Consider the following 22,852-nt stretch of genomic DNA (forward strand, 5'->3'; position numbering starts at 1 on the left):
TTTATGTATTAATAATTGATGTATTCTTGGATGTTGCATGCTAGTAAATAAGGTTTTTTATTCGTTAATACTATGTTTACTATTCTTCAAATGTACAATAAAACAATTATTCAATTCGATTGAATTCGATATAATTCCAATAATTGTTTATAATAATAGATTAAATTTGTAAATATTACGAACTCATTTTCTACTTCCTAGAATAAGTTGATTTGTGTACTTCCTAAAATTAGGTTTATTAATATTTTGATGATCACTCGATTGTATATATACATAAATGTATATCTTAATAGTTATAAATTTTTATTAGTATAATGTTTTATACTTTTTAACATTAATGCATAACTCTTAAAAAGTGTAAACACATCAATATTTAGCGTGACTGCTTTTAATGTTTAAGCGTAACTGCTATTATTTACCGTTTACCATACCATTTACCAGCAAGGGGGTTCCTGCTTCTACAAAACTTCTTTGTGCATCGAAATCAGGATTAATTTCCTTTTCAAACTTTATTTTATTTGGCGAACACGAACTTGTGTACATCTGCTTCCATGCAGAAGAATAGAGCGAGTTGGGTTATAATTGGAGATATATTGGTTACAATTGTTTATAATTAAACATTCGACAAATTTTCGAATGTACCATTTCATGATTAAACCGAATATTTTTCCCAGAACGGCATTAATATAACGTTCAATGTTTATTTCAGAGTCCTGCCATGGCAGCATAATTAATTTCCTGTGGCTCAATTCAAGCAAAATAAATTATCAACAACTTGACTGACTATGAGCTGACTATATCGTATATCCTAAACTCCCTATTATTTCATTGTAGGCACAGCGGAAATTGGTTTACATTCATGAATAAAGAATCGCGGAATAAAAGGCCCTCGAGTGATATGAATACTCACTTCTTTGCATGGTAAGCAAAAAGATTTATAAAAGCTCAGCAAAATGATTATGAACAACAGCAGGAACAATACCCAACAACAGGAAAACGAACAATATTCATTGTTTGTTTTATTATTTCAATTAAAGTTCATATTTCATTTGCCATCATGAAATTGGTTTGCATTCATATAGACTTTCGCCGCAATTTGTTATTTGTAAATGCCGAGCAAATTGCGTTTTGCATTGAAGATTTGAAGCTTGCACAGGGTTAAGAATAATCATGTAAACTTATTATAACCTTATACATGCAGTGTACATGCAGTATACATGAGCTGTCAGCTCAAATGGTTTTATGAGCTGTCAAGTGCTTTCAAAGTACTTTGCGAAAGGAAATTTGAACTTAAAGTAAAAGCAATGTCATTCTCTATGAAGATGACTTTGGAATAAAGTGAAAATTTACAATCTCAAGCCTGTGTCTTGTTTTCAAACGTAGGCCTGTAAAATAGACAGAAATACATCTCGACGTTTCGACCTGAGGGCCTTTTTAAACAGGAGAGTATTTTCGGTGCGGTAGAAAATGATATAGGATTATGTTTTAAGTCTCTGTTTTGGGAGGACTCGCCAGAAGCTATGGCTTCTATGTAGGCTTCGTTGTTTGACACATTCGCGATGTTGTCAGCGCGCACTTCAACTCTCAGAATTCGCACACGATATTTTGACTCTCAACATGTCCTGTTTAATCTGATTTTTTTACTTTGCTTTTTAAATTGTCGGCTGGTCAAATATGAACTCTTTGTGACTTATTCAGTAGTATTTTGATTAAGATGAAAACAGAAATGCACAAATGTGAACCAGTGAGTTTCTCGAGAAAAATTTTCGAAGCACCAATTTCTGCGGTGTCATTTCATTAGCGCCCTATCACTCTCAACAAGAAATTAGAGTCGTTTTCCTTGTATTTGATAGACATTGCACAACTCGCACTTCGAGAATTAGCAATGATAATCATATATTTGCTAGTAGGCGTTGACAATTCATCAACAAGTTAACATCACCTGACTTTTGCTTGGAAGATGAACTTCCTGTTTGCTTGTAAATTTCATTCGTTATCCCCACCAATATAAGTTGATGATCATTTGCACTTCTTAAACAATCTTACACAAACATCGTGAAAAGACGAACTGGTGAAAAACGATCAACTATATCACAAGCTTCGAGGAAGTAATTTGAAGAAACAACGGTCTGCAGTTTGAAGTCCGAAATCAAGGGGAACATGCAGGTAAGATTTTAAAAGAACTATAAACTGTGCGAGAAAACACGATTAAATATTTCGACAGTACCGCTTGTATTATCTGACTGCATGGTCAAATCAGTGAAAATATGTTTTTGCATGGTGGATTTTAAGAGAAGATTTGGCAAAATGACAAAAAAATATGCCTTCTACTGAATTAATGACTTCTACTGATTTAGAGTTAGTGTGTGGTAATGCGCTCTATATATACCCAAGCTAATATACCTATCTAATTTACTGCAGATGTATTTTAGATTTTTTAAAACTGCCTGCCGAAAATGATAGGATCTAATTTACTGCATGGGCCGGTTGTATCAAGCCGGTTTAGCTTAAACGGTGGATAAGTTCAAAATAGAAAGCAAGTCTGCCGTTTTATTCAAAAAGTAAACTAAATGTTTTTTACCTGAATACAAATATACTGTTTACAACTACATATTCAGTGCATAATATTCAAGTTGACTCATTCAAGAGAGATGTAAGAGTGTTATTTCATTTTGACTTATCCGCAGTTAAAGCTAAACGGGCTTGATACAACCGGCCCCAGATGTATTTTGGATTTTTTTAAAATTGCATGCCGAAAACGATAGGACCCTTATTCACTATAGCTATATTGGTCAACAAAGCGAAAAATACCAAAACTCCTCATTCCATGCAATTTCCAAAGCTTTAATGTCAAAATGTTTCCCAAACCTTGTCGAGATGTTTCAAAATTTACACCCTTCATGTTGTTTTTCCCTGACGTAATGACTGCATGCATGATGTTAGGCGGACTTCCTGTTTAATAATGACCCTTGATTTGTAACATCCCCATTGCAACATTGTGTCGTGTTATTAATTGCTGTAACAGTTATTATTATGCATTACTAATGCAATCTCGATTGTGATTGGCTAAAAACCTACAGATTATTCTCAATATCTTGCCACCTACGCGACATTGAAAATTAACCGTAGGTGACGTAATTTTTTGCCGTTAGTTTGTTGTCAATAATTACATAGGCTTCCTCTCCAAAAAGGGAGTACATAACAAAACAATTTTTGAATTCGGTTTTCGCATGATATCAAGAATTATCAATCCTCAGTTTGCGTTATCCGCCTCAGCTTCGCTTCGGCGAATAACGCAAACTTCGGCTCGTTAATTCTCGATATCACACTCAAGCTTATCCAATAATTGTTAATTATTCACTTACACTTTGTGCGTATTGTCGTTCCTGACTTCCTAAACCATCGTTTATCCTCATCAAACTTAATGTAAAGGAACTCGAACCTGAAGGAGCACGAAAATAAAAACATTGCCTCATATATATACAGATTTGCTTGTCTCGATAATCTTCATGTAATCGTCTCATACGTACACGTTTCTGATATCTTTAAATGTATAGTACAATAAAACAATTATTGGATTCCGCTATTGCATAATGTCAAGAATTATTTAGACCTCGGTCAATGCTCATGACCTCATATATTTTTACTATCCCAGTATTGACCACATCTAAGAGGGGAACTGAACAGTTTTTGGCCGGCGTTGCATGGTCCTGAGTAAACATACAATTCTTCCGGGTTGATTCTGCATGAAAAAGTCCCGAAATCTAGGGAGTTTCATGTTCCGGAACGATTTATAATATCAAATATAGTGAATCGTCGTGATTTTCAAATCGTGTCTTCCGAGAATTGAAATCGTGATTCTCAGTATGTCAAATTTTCATAATTATTCTGTTTTACCATTTTCATTTTCTGTAGACTTCAAACATTTATTCCGAATCTTTATTGTCGCCTATATTAGAATAAATTACTGTGATATATGTTTTAAGCACGACTTCCTGTTAAAAATAACTTCTTCAAACTTCATTCAAAAAAACATGTTTCTATTACTTTTAGAGATTCAAAATGCGTCTAAAGATGTTTGTTTTAACCACCGTTTTGTTACCGATGGTAATATCAACGAGAGATGTTAAAACTCGGAAGAAACGATCAGTAAATTCCTACGCCGTTAAAGGATGCTATTCCTCATTTCCCGGCGCAGGTCTGACAAGACGGATGGGGGGTCACAACTCCAACGTAAAGTGTCAAGAAACATGCCGGGATAAGGGTTATGTACTGACCGCGACGAAGGGGGACCAATGTCAGTGTGGAGATGTTTATCCCACTGGGAATAAAGTGAACGACAGTCAATGCACCAGCAGATGCCGATCGTGGTCGTCCTGTCATGGACCTCAAAGCTGCTGCGGTGGACCCAGTGCTTATTCTGTGAGCGTCGTTGGCGACATTGATGTCGCGAAACAAATACTTCGTAGACTAAGTCACGAGTGGCAGACAAACGCTGGATACAGGAATTACATGAAATCCCTTCTTAAACCAATTGTGGGAAGCCACAACGCAAACTGGTGGAAATCGTTCGACCGTAAAGGCTGGTCACTGTGTGGACATGGTAGGTACATGGCGGGGATGTATAGAAACAGAAAGCATGAAAAGGATCCGATTTACCTGCTCGAAGAAGCAAAGTGTGTAGACGCGCCTGGCTACCTTTATTCATCACCAGACGATCAGGTTTGCTACAACCACAACTGGTGGAAAAGTTTCGATCGCAAAGGTTGGTCTACCTGCGATAACGGCAGCTACATGACCGGGCTCTTTAGAACGTCGGGAAATGACTTATACAATATCGAACAGGCCAAATGCTGCCGACCAAAGTCCCAGGCGAAAAGCTGGGGGGATTGTTACAATAAAGATGTCGAGAAATCATTCGATGACCAAGGATGGAGCAAGTGCAAACCAGGATACTACATGGCGGGGTTATACAGGAGCTCATGTAACAAATTATTTTGCCTGGAAAAGTTTAAATGCTGCAAAATGGGAAATTACAGTGGAGATCCGTGGATGAATAAACCAGATTTTGTGATAAAAGTTAAAGATACTTCCGGACAGCTTAAACAGTGCTCAATGAATTCGATGGATAAATCTGCTGATAACAACACATACAAATGCAACATTATTTCCGATCGCTCCAACATGTTGGCGCTCAATGCTTTAAAATTCAACATCGAAGATAAATCGTCACTGAACGTCGCCAAACCTGAACCAGTCAAAGGTTTCCGTCCTGTCATATGCTCCGCTTATTCCAATTCATACAAGTGCACAAAATGGCTCACGACATCGATCACAACTTCATCCACCTTCAAGATTGGTTCAGGATTCTCTTTGGCGGTAAAAGTTGGGTTATCTACAGAAGTGAGTTCAGGACTACTTGGTGCTGGAGCGAAAAGCACCTTCACAACTGACGTCACGTCCACATCCTCTTTTAATGTCGAATCCAGTACGACGAAAACGTACACGACAACGGATAAGACGGATATTTCCGTTAAAGTACCGAAAGACACTGAAATCACCATCAACCTTCTGAGAACTGTCCAGGACTTGGAGTACAAATGGAAAGCAATCTTCGAGTTGTTGGGAAAATACTCTGCGAAATGGAGCAATGGTCGGGAAATCTACCAAGACGTGACGACTGTGCTGTCTGGGTCGAAGAGAGAATTGTTCGCATTTGGTAGTTGGAGTTACCCAGGTACAGATGTCTTGTTAGTGGTGATCACTGACAAGTATGGAAATAAGAAATCTGAGGGATGTGAGCATGAGCCAGGAAAAGCAAAGAGCTGTAATATGTAAGGAGGACCACATACATGAAGTTTTTGCAAACTTTACAACATTTAGCAAAACTATTAATTGAGTTATTTCATTTACGCTGAGGCGGTTTTTTTTTCAAAACATTAGAACTAGAATTGGGAATAAATAGGGTGTCCTAAAAAACGCTAGTTTAACAGATTTTCCATAATTGCATCTACTTAGACTGACAGTATCATCGTTCAGTAATAAAAAAATTCCTATGTCCCACTCAATGCATGTAAGTGGATTTTCTTGATGCAGGTGTATTAAGACTAGCGTTTTCTGGGAAAAACTGTAGCTGTAATTAGAATAGGGAATCAGCCTGTTCATCTTTTTTAATAAATTGTTCTTAAAATCAGGTAGGATAGTGTTTTATCAATTCTTTGTCTACATATCTCGCCTGCTATACGCCTGCCTGAACCTTATGCGAAAGTTTAAACCTTATGCGAGAGCCTGAACCTTATGCGAAACTCTAAAATGACGTCAGCTTCCCCATTACTCGGAATTTGTGCCGATGGTCACAGTAAGGGGTAATCTAAATTGTTTCTAATTGCTTACTGGGTATATCTAAAAAGTAATTTATAAATCGAATACAAATGGCTACAAATTTACCTCGCACTTATATTTTCTATATCACTGCAGTCATCATAATCTCAGTAACAGTGAGCTATCAAACAATAAGGACTATTATAATATATTCCTAAAAGTATGGGAGTATTATGAGGACTATATAGTATATTGATCCTAAAAGTAAAGCCTAAAGGAGCTCGTAGACCGGCGGTAGACTATCCCACACGCCCACTCACACAGAACGAATAAATTTGGTGCTCAACAAAGACCTTGTTTAACTACAAAGTAGGCTTCCGGTTTCGCTTCAACCAACGTCGTATTTCGACATCGTATTATGAGTATACGATATACAGAAGTGACACAAGCGAGTGTGCGAAGAAATTCTAACAAATAACTCCACGCTATGTGCTTAACATTACCGGTAAAAATTTGTTAACATATACACAATATTTTCGAAATACTATTTCATGATCATGCAGTGTACCACACATTTTTGTCAGGACATTATGTAACCAGCGAGTGGTTTTACAGCTTCTACAGTAACCAATCGCAAAATGAACCTGGGCAATAAATGGACGACTTGCGCTTTAGACTAGTTTTTGATCGAAGTAACAAGAAGAAAATAATTCACCCCATCTGGAAAGATCTTACTTAAATTAGTAAAACTGCCTAGTTTGGCTGCGAAATTTTGTAAAATACGGAAAATATAGCCATGCGAAGTTGCAAATTTTGTACACTTTTGTATTACGTGTGGAAATGTGTAACTAATTTAGTTACAAACTTCCGGTCGTAATACAAAAGTATACGAAAATCGACAACTTCGCATGGGTATATTTTCCGTATTTTACAACAATTCGCAGTCAAACTTGGCAGTTTTACTTATTTTAGTAAGCTCTTTCAAAAAATGTCCTTTTTTATCACCGAGGTAAGAAATTAGTCTAAAGCGCAAGGCGTCCACTCGACATGAACACGTCTTTAGATTGCTGCGTATGCGCAAGCCGTCAACAGTTTGAGAATAACAATTTTTCATGCATTGTTTGATATTTCTAATATTTCATTATTACCTTGTCACTTTAATTCGACAAGAAATTCGAATCGGCTACCTTATTTGTTGGAAATGCTATTCCACTTCCAGAATCATGATAGAAATAAATATAATTATAATATTTATCATATAATTTGTTCTTTGAAAAGTATATCGCAAGTAATTATGGAAATTTGGAAATATTGGCATAGCCGGTAAGGAGAGGAGAAAACTGCTTCTATCGGATGATTTGTGGGCGGACGATTTGAACTTCCTGCGTGTTTGTTGATTTCAATCCTCACCTCGCCTATATAAGTTGATGATGTCATTTGCACTGCATCAACTTAATTAGTCTCTTCGGCAAAATGTGTTTCCTCGTATTCAATACATAAAAAGCCAATATCTTGCCCCTCATGCACCCGTTTTGTCACTTCAATTGAAAATATGTAGGCCTTGATCCTAACCGATTATTGGTTAGATGCTTTTGTTTAGCGAGATCTCTTTATCGAAATGGTTCAGTGATTAGAATATATACAGGGTGTCCCAAAAAAAACGAAAACTATTGAAATCACTCATTGTTAAAATTTGAATGCCGTGTGCACGAATTTTAACCCGTGGGGATTTAATGCAACTCAGTGAAATGCTAGATGCTTTGTGTTGTTGGAGAAAGGGGACATGTCAAAGGTCATGGTGATTCAGATGCACATTTAAATATTGTTGATAAATATTATTTTCGCGTACGAGCAAATTTTACTGCATCATATGCATGCATAAAAATGCTTATGGCAAACATTTACACACTTGTGGGCCCAACAGAGTGCTGAGGCATTCAAACTCTAACAATCACATTGTTATGGGTGATTTCAATAGTTTTCGTTTTTTTTGGGACACCCTGTATAACCGCTAATGTCGTTTAAAGCTATGTGTTTATTTTGTGATGAGATGATGAGCGAGAGCTTTTTGTTTGTAAATTCTGTTATTGAATTGATTCAGCCAACGATTGAAAGTTGTGTGAAATTTAATGGAATTTTGCATAATAGACCAACTTTTGATTTAGGCAACAAAAAGAAAATCTTTGAAAAGTGCATACTAAATTTAGTACAATTACCAAGTTTGGCTGCAGAATATTGTACGGAAACTATAGCCATGCGAATTTGGCCATTTTTTTTACTACGGCCGGAAGTGTGTAGCTAAATTAGTAAAGCGCTAGCTCCCAGCCGTACTATACAGGGTGTCTCAAAAAAAACGAAAACTATTGAAATCACTCATTGTTAAATTTCAGCCCGTGGGGATTTAATGTAACTTATAATATGCTAAATACGAAAAATTCACATTGTGAATATGATTAAATATAAATTAGCCTTGTTGTTGCTTCGAAAGAAAATGGTACAAGCTGACGGCGGAACAACGAGTGTTTATTGTGATAAATTATGCGCGTGTCCAAAGTACAACGGAAGTGCGAGACGCTTTTCGACAAAGAACAAATTGTAAATCTTGTTAATAAATATTTTTGCGTACAAACATCTATACACTTGTGGGTTCCAACAGAGTGCTCAGGCATTCAAACTCTAACAATTACATTGTTATGGGAGACTTCAATAGTTTTCTTTTTTTTGAGACACCCTGTATAGTAAAAAAAGTATACAAAATTGGCTACTTTAGTCTTTACATGGCTATATTTTCGGTAACACCTGACATTTTGCGACCAAACTTGGCAATTATACTAATTTCGGTATACTCTTTTTAGCTGTGATGATTTATTTCCTTCTTGTGACCTAGATCGTATGTTGGTCTGTGTGCAAAATGTGCATTCGTTGTTTCACTTTATTATTCATGAACAATGGTTCAGTTGTGAACGTCCCACATCAATATATTGATGAGGTACGTTTAGAACTAAGTATCCGCCATCCCTATAGCTACTTGGGGGAAATGAGAAGAAACCGAGGCGACCATGCTATTACTTAGTAAACCGACATTTTATGCGTTTCACTACTGCCTATAAGCCGAATTCATGACTTGTAATTCTTAAAAATTGTAATCACATCAATAATTTAGCGTACCTACTTTTAATATTTAAGCGTAACTGCTGTTATACGTATTAACCGTTCACCATACCATTTAACAGCAAGGGGGCTTCCGCTTCTACAAATCTGCATCAATATCAGGATTAATTTCCTTTTCAGACTTTATTGTATTTGGCAAACACGAACATGCATGTGTACATCTGCTCCCATGCAGGAGAATGGAGCGAGTTGGGTTATAATTGGACAAATATTTGTTATAATTACTTATAATTCAACAAATTTTCGAATATACCATTTCATGATTGAACCGAATCTTTTTCCCAGAACGGCATTAATACAACGTTCAATGTTTATTTCAGAGTCCTGCTATGGCAGCATAATTAATTTCCTGTGGCTCAATTCAAGCAAAATAAATTAATTTTCAACTACATCGAGCTGACCGCGTCGTATATCGTAAACTTCCTATTATTTCATTGTAGGCACAGCGGAAATTGGTTTACATTCATGAATAAAGAATCGCGGAATAAAGAAGTCCTCAACTGATATGAATACTGACTTATTTGCATGGTAAGAAAAAAAAATTTTAAGTGCTCAGCAAAATAATTATGAACAACAACAGGAACAATATCCAACAACAGGAAAGTTAACAATATCCATTGTTTGTTTTATTATTTTAAAGTTCATATTTCATTTGGCATCGTGAAAATTGGTTTGCATTCATATAGACTTTTGCCGCAGTTTGTTATTTATAAATACCGAGCAAAATGCGTTTTGCATTGAAGATTTGAAGCTTGCACAGGGTTAAGAAAAATCATGGTTTTGTGAGCTGTCAAGAGCTCTCAAAGTACTTCGGAAAAGGAAATTTGAACTTAAAGTGAAAGCAATGTCATTCTCTCTAAAGATGACTTTGAAATATAATCGAAAATTTACAGTCTCAAGCCTGTGTCTTGTTTTCAAACCTAGGCCTATAAAATAGACAAAAATACATCTCGACGTTTCGATCTGAGGGCGTTTTCAAACAGGCGAGTGTTCTCGTTTGATTCATATTTTGACTCTCAAGATGTCCTGTTTATTCTGATTTTTTTTACTTTACTTTTTAAATTTTCGGCTGGGGAAATATGAACTTATCTAGTAGTATTTTAATTGAGATCAAAACAGAAATGCACAAACGTGAACCAAAGAGTTTCTCGAGTTAAATTTTCGAAGCACCAATTTCTGCGGTGTCATTTCATTAGCGCCCTATCACTCTCAAGTCGAGTCGTTTTCCTTGTATTTGATAAACATTGCACAACTCGCACTTCGAGAATTAGCAATGATAATCATATATTTGTTATAGTCGGCTTTGACAATTAATTCGCAAGCTAACATCACCCGACTTTTACTTGGAAGATGAACTTCCTGTTTGCTTGCAAATTTCATTCGTTATCCCCACCTATAAGTTGGTGATCATTTGCACTGCTCAGACAGTCTTACACTAACATTGTGCAAAGACGGACTGGTGAAAAACGATCAACTATATCACAAGCTTCGAGGAAGTAATTTGAAGAAACAACGGTGTGTAGTTTGAAGTCCGAAATCAAGACGAACAGGTAAGATTTTAAAAGAACTATAAACTGTACGAGAGAACACGTAAAATATTTCGACAGTACCGATTATATTATCTGACTGCATGGTCAAATCAGTGAAAATCTGCTTTTGCATCGTGGATTTTAAGAGAAGATTTGGCAAAATGACAAGAAAAATGCATTCTAATTTATTGACTTCTACTGATTTATTAGTGTGTGGTAATGCGCTCTCTCTCTACAGGGTGTCCCAAAAAAACCGAAAACTATTGAAATCACTCATTGTTAAAATTTGAATGCCGTGTGCACGAATTTGAGCCCATGGGGATTTAATGCAACTCAGTAAAATGCTAAATGCTTTGTGTTGCTACAGAAAGGGGACATGTCGAAGGTCATGGTGATTGAGATGCACATTTAAATATTGTTAATAAATATCATTTTCGCGTACGAGCAAATTTTACTGCATTATATGCATGCATAAAAATGCTTATGGCAAACATTTACACACTTGTGGGTCCCAACAGAGTGCTTAGGCATTCAAACTCTGACAATTACATTGTTATGGGTGATTTCAATAGTTTTCGTTTTTTTTGGGACACCCTGTATATATATACAGCTGATTCAATTAAGTTTGTGACAGGCAATAGGCAAATGTAAATTGTAAGCGCGAACAGTGTCATGGGTCCAGTGCATTTGACTAACTAATGCATCGACATATTTTAAATGGTGTCGTTAATGGACGCTAATTATTTTATTATGTTATCATTCGACAAAACAATGACACTATGCAAAAAACAGAGTACAAAAGACACATATGAAAAATGCGGTGATTTTGCAATTCCCAAAGGAACATGTGCATTTATCACAATAGTTTGTGGTTGCACTTTGCAGGCGAGCAAACAGTTAGATTGATAAATAGTGCATTTGGTGGATCTCCGTGTTAACGTTTCCTGTTGTTTGAAATTTGCCAACGTAGCGACGAACCGACATCTCTGATATTTGCAAGAAGAAAGCAGCCGCTTGTACAGATAGTCCACAAATATCAGTCAAAAAAATCGCTCTCCATCGCAGGTCTGCGCGCACTGTAAGCACGGGGCATTTTTACACTACGGTTGATTAGCAGATTTCGGTTATTTCTATAATACAAAACAACGTGTATTCCACGTTACCGCTATACAGTATAATAACAGCCTTAAGTTCATCCTCACACTATTCCCACGAGATGATTATATTTATACTCAACAATGCTTTTCCAATAATAACTTCATTCGTTGCATAATTATATGCATAAAATGTCATCAATCCCTTCATGCCTCTTGCGCGTGGAATATACATTGGGCTATTGCCTGTCACAAACTTAATTGAATCAGCTGTATAGACCCAATCTAATATACCTGTCTAATTTACCGCAGATATATATTGGATTTTTTAAAAACTGCCTGCCGAAAACGATAAGACCCTTATATTGGTCAACATAGCTAAAAATACGAAAACTCCTCATTCCATGCAATTTTCCAAGGCTTTAATGTTAAAATGTTTCCCAAACCTTGTCGAGATGTTTCAAAATTTAAATTGGTTTGTAGATTCGTATACGGAGCAAGGTGCAATTCGCTTTACGTTAGACCAAAATTTTATGATTTTGGCTACTTCAAATAGCTATGTTTCGCATTAACGATGTAAAGCTTGCATGTGGTAAAAAAAATCGTCTAAATTAGAAACCTAATTGTGTATATACTTAAGTCTCTGAACAGATGTCCTAGTGAGCCTCCAAGAGATTTCCAAGTACGTTCCGAGACGGAAATTAGATTCCTTTTAACATATCCTGTCATCTTATCAGCACCCTATAACGTTACAAACAAATTAGGTTCCCTTGTATTTTTACTCGGGTAGCCGAGTCTAGGTTTCGCGATTATTTTTTTTTCGTGTCGCAGGCTTAGTCTTCCGCGCGGACAGTCGCGTATATTCAGACAATACAGTGTATCAATATAGCTCAGTTTCAGACTTTCAGTGCAGTGTATTTATTGAGCCCGAGTTAACGCCTGCCGGGCGTCTTGTTTGAATTTGAATTTAATAAAATTCGTCACAATATTACATAATATTAGCGACAGGATGAAGAAACAGGACACAATGTCCCAATTGAAATCTATACCACCAAAGACACTAAGTCACAATAATTTACAAATAAATACGTAAAAGCATATGTACAAGTTTGAAAATAGCTATGCAGTACCGGGAAGTGAGTAATCAGTTTCAAACTTCCTCTTATAATAAGCCTGTAGTTTCGTTTTAAAAAGATTTAAATTACATGCACTGGCAGGAAGCGTGACAACCTATCTTTTATTGTACACTAGCGGTCAAAAAGAACTGTTTAGATACAATTTCATAAAAAAGAAGCGAATAGAGGAGAGAGCTTCATAGGCATTTTGTTTAATTCTCTTATTCCAAATAATATTTCAATAATGTAATACAACCTGCCACACTTCCAAGATATAGTCAAACAATGGTTGCAGGAAGAGGGAGTGACAGAAATGGATTGGCCTGCACAGTCAAAATACCTTAACCCTATTGAAAATCTGTGGGAAAATGTCAAGGGGATAGTGCAAGAGAGGAATTAATTCATAAAGCGTCCATGATTTATGGGTTGCTGTGAAGACTGTCCATAGGATGATTTTCTTTTGACCGTTAAGATTACCACCTTAACAGAAAGTATGCTAAGCCGGTGTAAGGCCGTCATCAATTATAAGGCCAAAGGAGGGTCAACAAAATATTAATATTTCATACAGCTTAGCATGTAATCTAGTCTATATTTACTCGTATATATTGTTAGAGGGACAGTTATGTTCATTTGAGAGCATTTTAACTTGTTTTGAGCAGTTCTTTTTGACCGCCAGTGTATAAACACTTTTTAAATCTCCAGGTAAGTTATTCCATAGCGAAGCTATACTCTATTGAAGTAAAAATACTTCAAGTATAGTCTTGTTTTACAAAATTTATTCTAAAGTTATTAGGATTAAAATTTCTAGTAGAATATTTTTTTTCCGGAACTTTCTGAATAAATTTGGAATAATCAAAACCTTGCCGGACAGTGATAATGAGATTTAAAAAGAAGTACAAGATCAGCCATCTCCCTTCTATATTCTAATGAAAGAAGGGATAATTGTGATAATCTTTGTTTATAGCTCATATTGTTTGGATATCCCAGGATGAATTTCGTTTCACGGCGTTGTACATTTTCTATTAATAATTTAAGTTTAATAGTAAATGGTGACCAGACTTCACTCGCATACTCAAGCTGGGGTCTAACAATAGAAATATATGACAGTTTTCTTGTTTCAACATCACTGTTTTCTTTGCAAATTCGACGGATCAACCCCAATTTGCGGTTAGGTTCCTCTATATGGTTATTCCAAGTCAACGTATTTGTTACTGTTAATCCTTTAGATCTGTTGTTTGGATGATTCAAGCATGGTGGAATTAAGCATGTACGACCGTCCGACTTTGTTAAGTTTCTTCGAAATATTTTTCATTTAAGACCTTGCATTCAGTTATGACATTGAACGTCATACTCCAATCGCTACTCCAACGACTTAGTTCCAATAAGTCATCTTGTAAATTTATATATCATCGAATTCATTCTTTATTGTTCTGTACAACTTGGAATCGTCTGCAAATAAAGCTACTGTCGAGTTGTTTGCGATGTAATTTGACATGTCGTTAATGTAGACTAAGAACAGCAAAGGTCCCAGATTCGATCTGTCGAGAGGTTTTAAAATTTTTTATGTTGTCTTTCCGTGACAGTAAAATGAGTTATATTAGACGGACTTCCCGTTTCATAATATCCTAAATATCCTTAATATAACACCGTGTTCATTTTCCCCGAACCGCTGCGAAGCGCCGGCGAGGGTACTAAGCTTTGTCGAGAGCTTTAAAATTCTGTATGTTATCTTTCCGTGACAGTAAAATGAATTATATTAGACGGACCTCCCGTTTCATAATATCCTAAATATCCTTAATATAACACCGTGTTCATTTTCCCCGAACCGCTGCGAAGCGCTAGCGAGGGTACTAAGCTTTCTCGAGAGCTTTAAAATTCTTTATGTTATCTTTTCGTGACAGTAAGATGAATTATATTAGACGGACTTCCCGTTTCATAATATCCTTGATACGCCCGGGAATGCAATTGCTTGATTGAATTTGTCCGCCATTATGTCATGAACTTTGGGCGTTGTTGTACATATCAAACTTAATGTGTACAAAACGTCTACTCGTATTTCGCGTGTCATATTTCCAAGTGTTGCAATACAAATTTACCGCAAAATTTCAATTTTTTTCGCCTGCGCTCCTTGTACTCATACATTCGTGTCTAGGAAGTATCAGTAATGGAAAGTATATGTTCTGGGAAATCTTGTGAATGCACTTTCGTTTGAAAATAATTCTTATTTCGAATGCCACTTTTCGCTTGTCCGATGCGATTGCACGACTTGTCCAGGTTTATATGGAAGAAACAAGCCGCGCGTACAGTCTGTTGCAGAAAACTGGCTCTAGAACGTAGCGCGCAGGTCTATACCTCAAGATAGCGCCAGAATTTGAATCTTCGTCAAATTCCGCGTATTTGGATAATAAATTTATGCATATTTTCGACGATTTCGGAATGGCAAAATGAGCGCAAAGATTATGTATTCAAGTGTATTCATTATGTATTCAAGTGCTTGTCGCTGTATCCCTTGTAGTGAATGGGCAACAAGTTTCTATTACGATCTACTTCTCGTACCTCAATCTCGTAAAGACTTTTATCATTTGCGGACTTTTTAAAGCATTTAGACAAAGGCTTAGAAGTGCAGTCACCGTATTGTTTGGCAAAACGTATCGGTTGACGTAAGGTTCGCTTAGGTCTTTGCGCCATCTTGTTTACATACGAGTGTCATATTGCGCGTTTTTCACAGCGTGCAGGGCACTGGACACAAGTTGAGGCAAATGATCGTGATAGTATTACGAAAGTTCGATATTGAAGTTATGCGCATGCGCGAGTTTAAGACGAGATGAAAAAATCACCTTTGGGGGATAATTGTTGATTAATATATAGTGCATGGTAATAGCTACGTATCTATTTTAGCGTAAAAAAGTGCAACCACCAATTCTGTCTTTATATAATGCACAAAGAATTTGGTTTTAGTTTGTTCAAAATTGCGGATCATTCAAGAGAACATGTTTCGTTTATTTTTAGAGATTCAACATGCTTCTCCTCAAAGCATTTCTTTTGCTAACCGTTTTGATACCAATGATAACATCAACGACAGATGTTGAAACTCGGAAGAAACGATCAATTAATTCCCACGCCGTTGAAGGTTGCTACTCCTTATTTCCAGCCGCAAATCTGAAAAGACAGATGAGGGGTCACAACTCCAATGTAATGTGTCAAGAAACATGCAGAGGAAAGGGTTACATTTTGGCGGCGACGAAAGGGGACCAATGTCACTGTGGAAATGTCTATCCCAGGGGAAATTAAGTGAACGACAGTCAATGCACCAGCAGATGTCGATCGTGGTCGTCCTGTCATGGACCTCAAAGCTGCTGCGGTGGACCCAGTGCTTATTCTGTGAGCGTCGTTGGCAACATTGATGTCGCGAAACAAGTACTTCGTAGACTAAGTCACGAATGGAAGACAAATACCGGATTCCGGAATTACATGAAAACGCTTGTTAGAAAACCGACTACAGGAGATCACGAGGAGAACTGGATATCGTTTAACCGTCGAGGTTGGTCACTGTGTGGGCGTGGCAGGTACATGGCGGGATTATACAGGCACAGCAGAAGGAGCAGTGATTACATTTATCTCATTGAGAAAGCATATTGTGTCGATGCGCCTGGCTACCTGTATTCTGCAAAAAGGGATCAGTATTGTTACGACCACAACTGGTGGAAAAGTTTCAACAAGAAAGGTTGGTCTACGTGCAGTAACGGTTACTACATGACCGGACTCTGGCGAAATTCGGGAAATAAACTATACCACATCGAAGAAGCCAAATGCTGCCGACCGAAGTCCCAGGTTACACGATGGGGACGATGTTACAATCACAATGCCTGGGAATCATTCAATCGCAAAGGATGGACTAAATGTAAACCTGGATTCTACATGGTGGGGTTGTACAGAAACTCATGTAACAAATTATACTGCTTGGAAGAGTTTAAATGCTGCAAGATGGGAGCTTACAATGGAAACTCGTGGGTAGAAAGACCGGATCTTGTGATAAAAGTTAAAGATCAAGGACAGCTCAAGCAGTGCTCAATGAATGCGATGGATAAATCTGCTGATAGCAACACATACAAATGCAGTGCCATCTCCGATCGCTCCAACATGTTGGCAATTAATGCATTGAAATTCAACATCGAAGACAAATCGCCACTGAACGTCGCCAAACCTGAACCTGTCCGAGGTTTTCGTCCTGTCATATGCTCCGCTTATTCCAATCCATACAAGTGCACCAAATCGCTCACGGCATCTGTATCAACTTCATCCACCTTCAAGGTCGGCTCAGGATTCTCTGTGGCGGTGACAACATTGGCGTCTGCGCAAGTCGGTGCACCTAAGATTGGTATCGGGGGCTCCTTCGGATTTGAAGTTACGAAAACAAAATATTTTAACGCCGAATCCACTAATACAACAACGCACACGACAACGGATTTGACGGATGTTTCCATTGAAGTACCGAAAAACACTGAAATCACCATCAACCTTCTGAGAACTGTCCAGGACTTGGAGTACAAGTGGAAAGCAATTTTTCAGTTTTCGGGAAAATACTCTGCGAAATGGAGCAATGATCAGGAAATTTTCCAAGATGTGACGACTGTGCTGTCTGGGTCGAAGAGAGAAATGTACGCATTTGGTAGTTGGCGTTACCCAGATACAGATGTCTTGAGAGTGGTGATCACTGACAAGTATGGGAATATGAAATCTGAGGGATGTGAGCATGAGACAGGAAAAGGAAAGATTTGTGATATGTGAAGAAGACCACGTACTTGATGTTTTTGCCAACTTTATATAATTATAATCTTCAGAAAACTAGCTAACTATTCAGTATTTTTTGTGGCTGTTTTGATCAGCCAATGTCTTCGCTAAGTGAGCAAACATATAGTCGATTGCTTATAGAAAGAGAAAATTATAAATGGGACAATCAGTTTCAATACATTTAAACTAAAATCAGGGATTGTAGCTAAATAACAAGTTCATCTTTATTAATAAATGTTAATGTTTCCTGCAGTTTGGTCCAATATTGTTAATCCGCCGGTACTTTTGCTTACATATATCTTGATTGCCTGCTGCGCGTGCGCGAGCATGAAAGCCCAAATGATATCCGCACGATAGCATAGATGACGTCAGCTTTCAGAATACGAATATGGCCGCAATATGGCCGGTCTTCCACTATAGACGGAATTTTTCGATCGAACGAAATTTTTCGCTAGATTTTCTTTTCAATTGTGTTCAGTGAAGAGAATCCGCTGTTGTCGAATTCTCACAATTGAAAAGAAAATTAGACAAAAATTTTCGTTCAGTCCAAAACTTCGGCATAATAGAAAACCACTTTTGTCCTGTTTTAACGTCAATTTTTTCCGGAATTTGAACTCAGCCGTCTATTTAGTGTCAGCGAAATCACTGTCTCCACCGCTAGACCGCGATTTCTTGTATTTTACTACTTGTGTTTTATGGTTTTATGTCCGTTTAATTAGTTAGTCACCTTTTTTAGGGTCATAATGAAAAACATTGCAACCTAAATAGCACTTCCAAAACCTAGGCATTCACCGAAATAATTTTTCTATGGTATTTTTTTACTTTACCAGCCTCCATGATGGTAATGTCTACGTCATGCAGTAACGGACAATTGTTGCGGATTTCGGCCGAGTAAAAATAAAATCTGATTTCACGAGTGTATTCAAATTCTCTTAATATACTCTGTCAAACTGACATGTGAAATTTGTTAAACAATTAACAAATTTTCGAAAATACCATTTTATCACGGATTTAACCGCCATATTTATCAGTCAGCGCAAAAAATTTGCCATAAATTGCTTTAAACTGCACGCAAATTTGAACCAAGAAGGTAAATAATGTCTCCGCGCGTTGTGTGTATGTTTTAAACTTCATATTTCAATTAGTCATCTCGGAAATTGGTTTGTTGATTCGTAAAGGGAGCTAGGTGCAATTCGTGATTTTAGCTACTTCAAATAGCTATGTTTTGCATTAACGATGTAAAGCTAGCATGTGGTAAAAACAAATCGTCTAAATATAGAAACCTTGTGTATATATACTTAAGTCTCTGAACAGATGTTCTAGTGAGCCTCCAAGTGATTTCCAAGTACGTTCAGAGACGGAAATTAGATTCCTTTTAACTTATCCTGTCATAACAGGAATTTCTGTGGTGTCATTTCATTAGCACCATACCACGTTACAAAGAAATTAGGTTCCCTTGTATCCCACAAACGGATACAACATAATTATTTCTTTAATTAGAGGGATTACGAAAGATTGACATATCTATTAAATCAAATAAGTTCCAATATAATCAGGGTCAGGGAGTAGCGTGGCAGCGTCTTCATGTCTAACTCTAGTTAGTTATACTAACTCTCCTGACGAACGCCCTCAGGTCGAAAAGTCGAGAAGTGTTTTCTATATTTTAGGCAGTTGTTATATCACATTTGATGCTATCTATCAAATCAATGTTAAGATTCCCTGTAGTAACTCACGTCAAGGAGAGAAATTTCCCTTTAATTTACCCTGACCCCGTGTCAACAGAAATCACCTGACTTTCGATTTGCAACCGAACTTCCTGTTTGTTTACCAGTTTCATATTATATAAGACTGGAGTCTCACATGAACTAACATCATTCAAAGACGGACTGGTATAAAGCGATCAACTATATCACAAGTTTCGAGGAAGAAATTTGAAGTAACAACGATCTGCAGTTCAGTGAAGTTTGCAATCAAAACGAACAGGTAGCATTTTAAAAGAATTATAAACTGTGTGAGAAAACATATGGTAAAATCATTTTGACTGTACTAGTTTTATTATCTGGCTGGTCAAATCGGCCAAAATCTGTTTATTCAAAGCTGATTTTAAGAAAGTATTTGGCACACAATGAAACGAGAATATGCCTTTATAACTTTTTGCGATTTAATGTTAATGTGTGATATTCGCTCTATGCATGTATAGCATTAACGATGTATTTTGGACTCATTTGAAAAAAACATTCTTCATATTGACCAACATAGCTAAAAATACGAAAACGTCTCATTCCATACACTGATACCAAGACCTGTGTCAAAATGTTTCACAAACTCTGTCGAGAGGTTTTACAATTCTTTATGTTGTCTTTCTGCGACAGTAAAATGAATTATATTATAGACGGACTTCCCGTTTCATAATATTCTTGATTCGTAAAACACCGTGTTCATTTTCCACGAACCGCTTCGAAGCGCCGGGCGAGGGTAATAAGAGCCTGTTTATCAGTTTATGTATATGATTCCGTCTAGCCGGGACGGGACGTTTTCATTTCATTTGGCCGGGAAACTCGCCTAGGCAAAACGTCGTGTTTATATGAACTTCATTTTGTTGTACAGTTTCGTCCTACGTCATGTTTTATCTTATTGAATGTAAACTTAGTGTGTACAATACAAAGTTTTTTTGCCTGGGCTTCTTGTAGCTACTCTCAGATTCGTATTTAGGAAGCATCTGGGTGATGGAAAGTATATGTTCTGGGACATCTTTTGAATGCACTTTCGTTTGAAAATAATTCTTATTTCGAATGACACTTTCGCTTGTCCGATGCGAGCAGTGCACACAATCTGTTGCAGAAAACTGGCTCTAGAACGTAGTGCAAAGGTCTATGCCTTAAGTTACGCCAGAATTTGAATCTTCGTCAAATTCCGCGTATTTTGATAGTAAATTTATGCATATTTTTGACAATTTCGGAATGGCAAAATGAGCCCAAATATGTGGGTTTGGATATTGTTTAACTGCTCATTATGTATTCAAGTGCTTGTCGCTGTATCCCTTGTAGTGAATGCGCAACAAGTTTCTATCACGATCTACTTCTCGTACCTCAATCTAGTAAACACTTTCATTATTTGCGGACTTTTTCCGGAGCATTAAGACAAAGGCTTAGTCACCGTATTGTTTGGCAAAACGTATCAGATGACGTAGCTTCGCTTAGGTCTTTGCGACATTTTGTTTACTTACGAGTGTCATATTGCGCGTTATTCACAGCGTGCGGAGCACTGGGCACAAGTTGAGGCAAATGATCGTGATAGCATTACGAAAGTTTGAAATTGAAGTTATGCGCATGCGCGAGTTTAAGACGAGATGAAAAAATCGTCTTTGGGGGACAATTGTTGAATAATATATAGTGCATGGTAATAGCTACGTATCTATTTAACGTAAAAAAGTGCAACCACCAATTCTGTCTTTATATAGTCCACAAAGAATTTGGTTTTAGTTTGTTCAAAATTGCGGATCATTCACGAGAACATGTTTCGGTTTTTTTTAGAGATTCAACATGCTTCTCCTGAAAGCATTTCTTTTGCTAACCGTTTTGATACCAATGATAACATCAACGACAGATGTTGAAACTCGGAAGAAACGATCAGTAAGTTCCTACGCCGTTGAAGGTTGCTACTCCTTATTTCCAGCCGCAAATCTGACAAAACAGATGAGGGGTCACAACTCCAACGTAAAATGCCAAGAAACATGCAGAGATAAAGGTTACATTTTCGCGGCAACGAAAGGGGACCAATGTCAGTGTGGAAATGTCTATCCCAGGGGGAATAAAGTGAACGACAGTCAATGCACCAGCAGATGTAGATCGTGGTCGTCCTGTCATGGAGCTCAAAGCTGCTGCGGTGGACCCAGTGCTTATACCGTGAGTGTCGTTGGCAACATTGATGTCGCGAAAGAAGTACTTCGTAGACTAAGTCACCAGTGGCAGACAAATACAGGATTCCGGAATTACATGAAATCATTTGTTACAAAACCGACTACAGGAGATCACGAGGAGAACTGGATATCGTTTAACTGTCGAGGTTGGTCAACCTGTGGGCGTGGCAGGTACATGGCGGGATTATACAGGCACAGCAGTAGGAGCAATGATTACATTTATCTCATTGAGAAAGCATATTGTGTCGATGCACCTGGCGACCTGTATTCTGCAAAAAAGGATCAGCATTGTTACGACCACAACTGGTGGAAAAGTTTCAACAACAAAGGTTGGTCTACATGCAAAAATGGATACTACATGACCGGACTCTGGCGAAATTCGGGAAATAAACTATACCACATCGAAGAAGCCAAATGCTGCCGACCGAAGACTCAGGTTACACGATGGGGAGAATGTTACAATCACAATGCCTGGAAGTCATTTAATAACAGAGGATGGACTAAATGTAAACCTGGATTCTACATGGCGGGTTTATACAGGAGCTCATGTCACAAATTATACTGCTTGGAAGAGTTTAAATGCTGCAAGATGGGAGCTTACAATGGAAACTCGTGGGTAGAAAGACCGGATCTTGTGATAAAGTTAAAGATCAAGGACAGCTCAAGCAGTGCTCAATGAATGCGATGGATAAATCTGCTGATAGCAACACATACAAATGCAGTGCCATCTCCGATCGCTCCAACATGTTGGAAATTAATGCATTGAAATTCAGCATCGAAGACAAATCGCCACTGAACGTCGCCAAACCTGAACCTGTCCCAGGCTTTCGTCCTGTCATATGCTCCGCTCATTCCAATCCATACAAGTGTACCAAATGGCTCACGACATCTGTATCAACTTCATCCACCTTA

The 22,852-nt window shown here is 37.4% G+C and overlaps 2 protein-coding genes across 2 annotated transcripts; both read left to right on the forward strand.

Annotated features, from left to right (window-relative positions):
* Positions 1 to 10,812: 10,812 nt before the first annotated feature.
* LOC114523095 lies at positions 10,813 to 18,273 on the forward strand. The gene is made up of 2 exons (XM_028543928.1): positions 10,813 to 11,042; positions 16,240 to 18,273. The coding sequence occupies exon 2, from the start codon at positions 16,702 to 16,704 to the stop codon at positions 18,016 to 18,018; it is 1,317 nt and encodes a 438-aa protein (XP_028399729.1). The 5' UTR covers positions 10,813 to 11,042; positions 16,240 to 16,701; the 3' UTR covers positions 18,019 to 18,273.
* A 1,639-nt stretch (positions 18,274 to 19,912) lies between these two features.
* Positions 19,913 to 22,619, forward strand: LOC114523229. Its single transcript, XM_028544095.1, has 2 exons — positions 19,913 to 20,004; positions 21,555 to 22,619. Exon 2 carries the CDS (start codon positions 21,564 to 21,566, stop codon positions 22,617 to 22,619), a length of 1,056 nt encoding a protein of 351 aa, XP_028399896.1. The 5' UTR covers positions 19,913 to 20,004; positions 21,555 to 21,563.
* Positions 22,620 to 22,852: the final 233 nt, after the last annotated feature.

The sequence above is a fragment of the Dendronephthya gigantea genome, unplaced genomic scaffold (genome assembly GCF_004324835.1).
Source record: "Dendronephthya gigantea isolate DGI-Jeju-01 unplaced genomic scaffold, DenGig_1.0 000026F, whole genome shotgun sequence".
Classification (NCBI taxonomy): Eukaryota; Metazoa; Cnidaria; class Anthozoa; order Malacalcyonacea; family Nephtheidae; genus Dendronephthya; species Dendronephthya gigantea.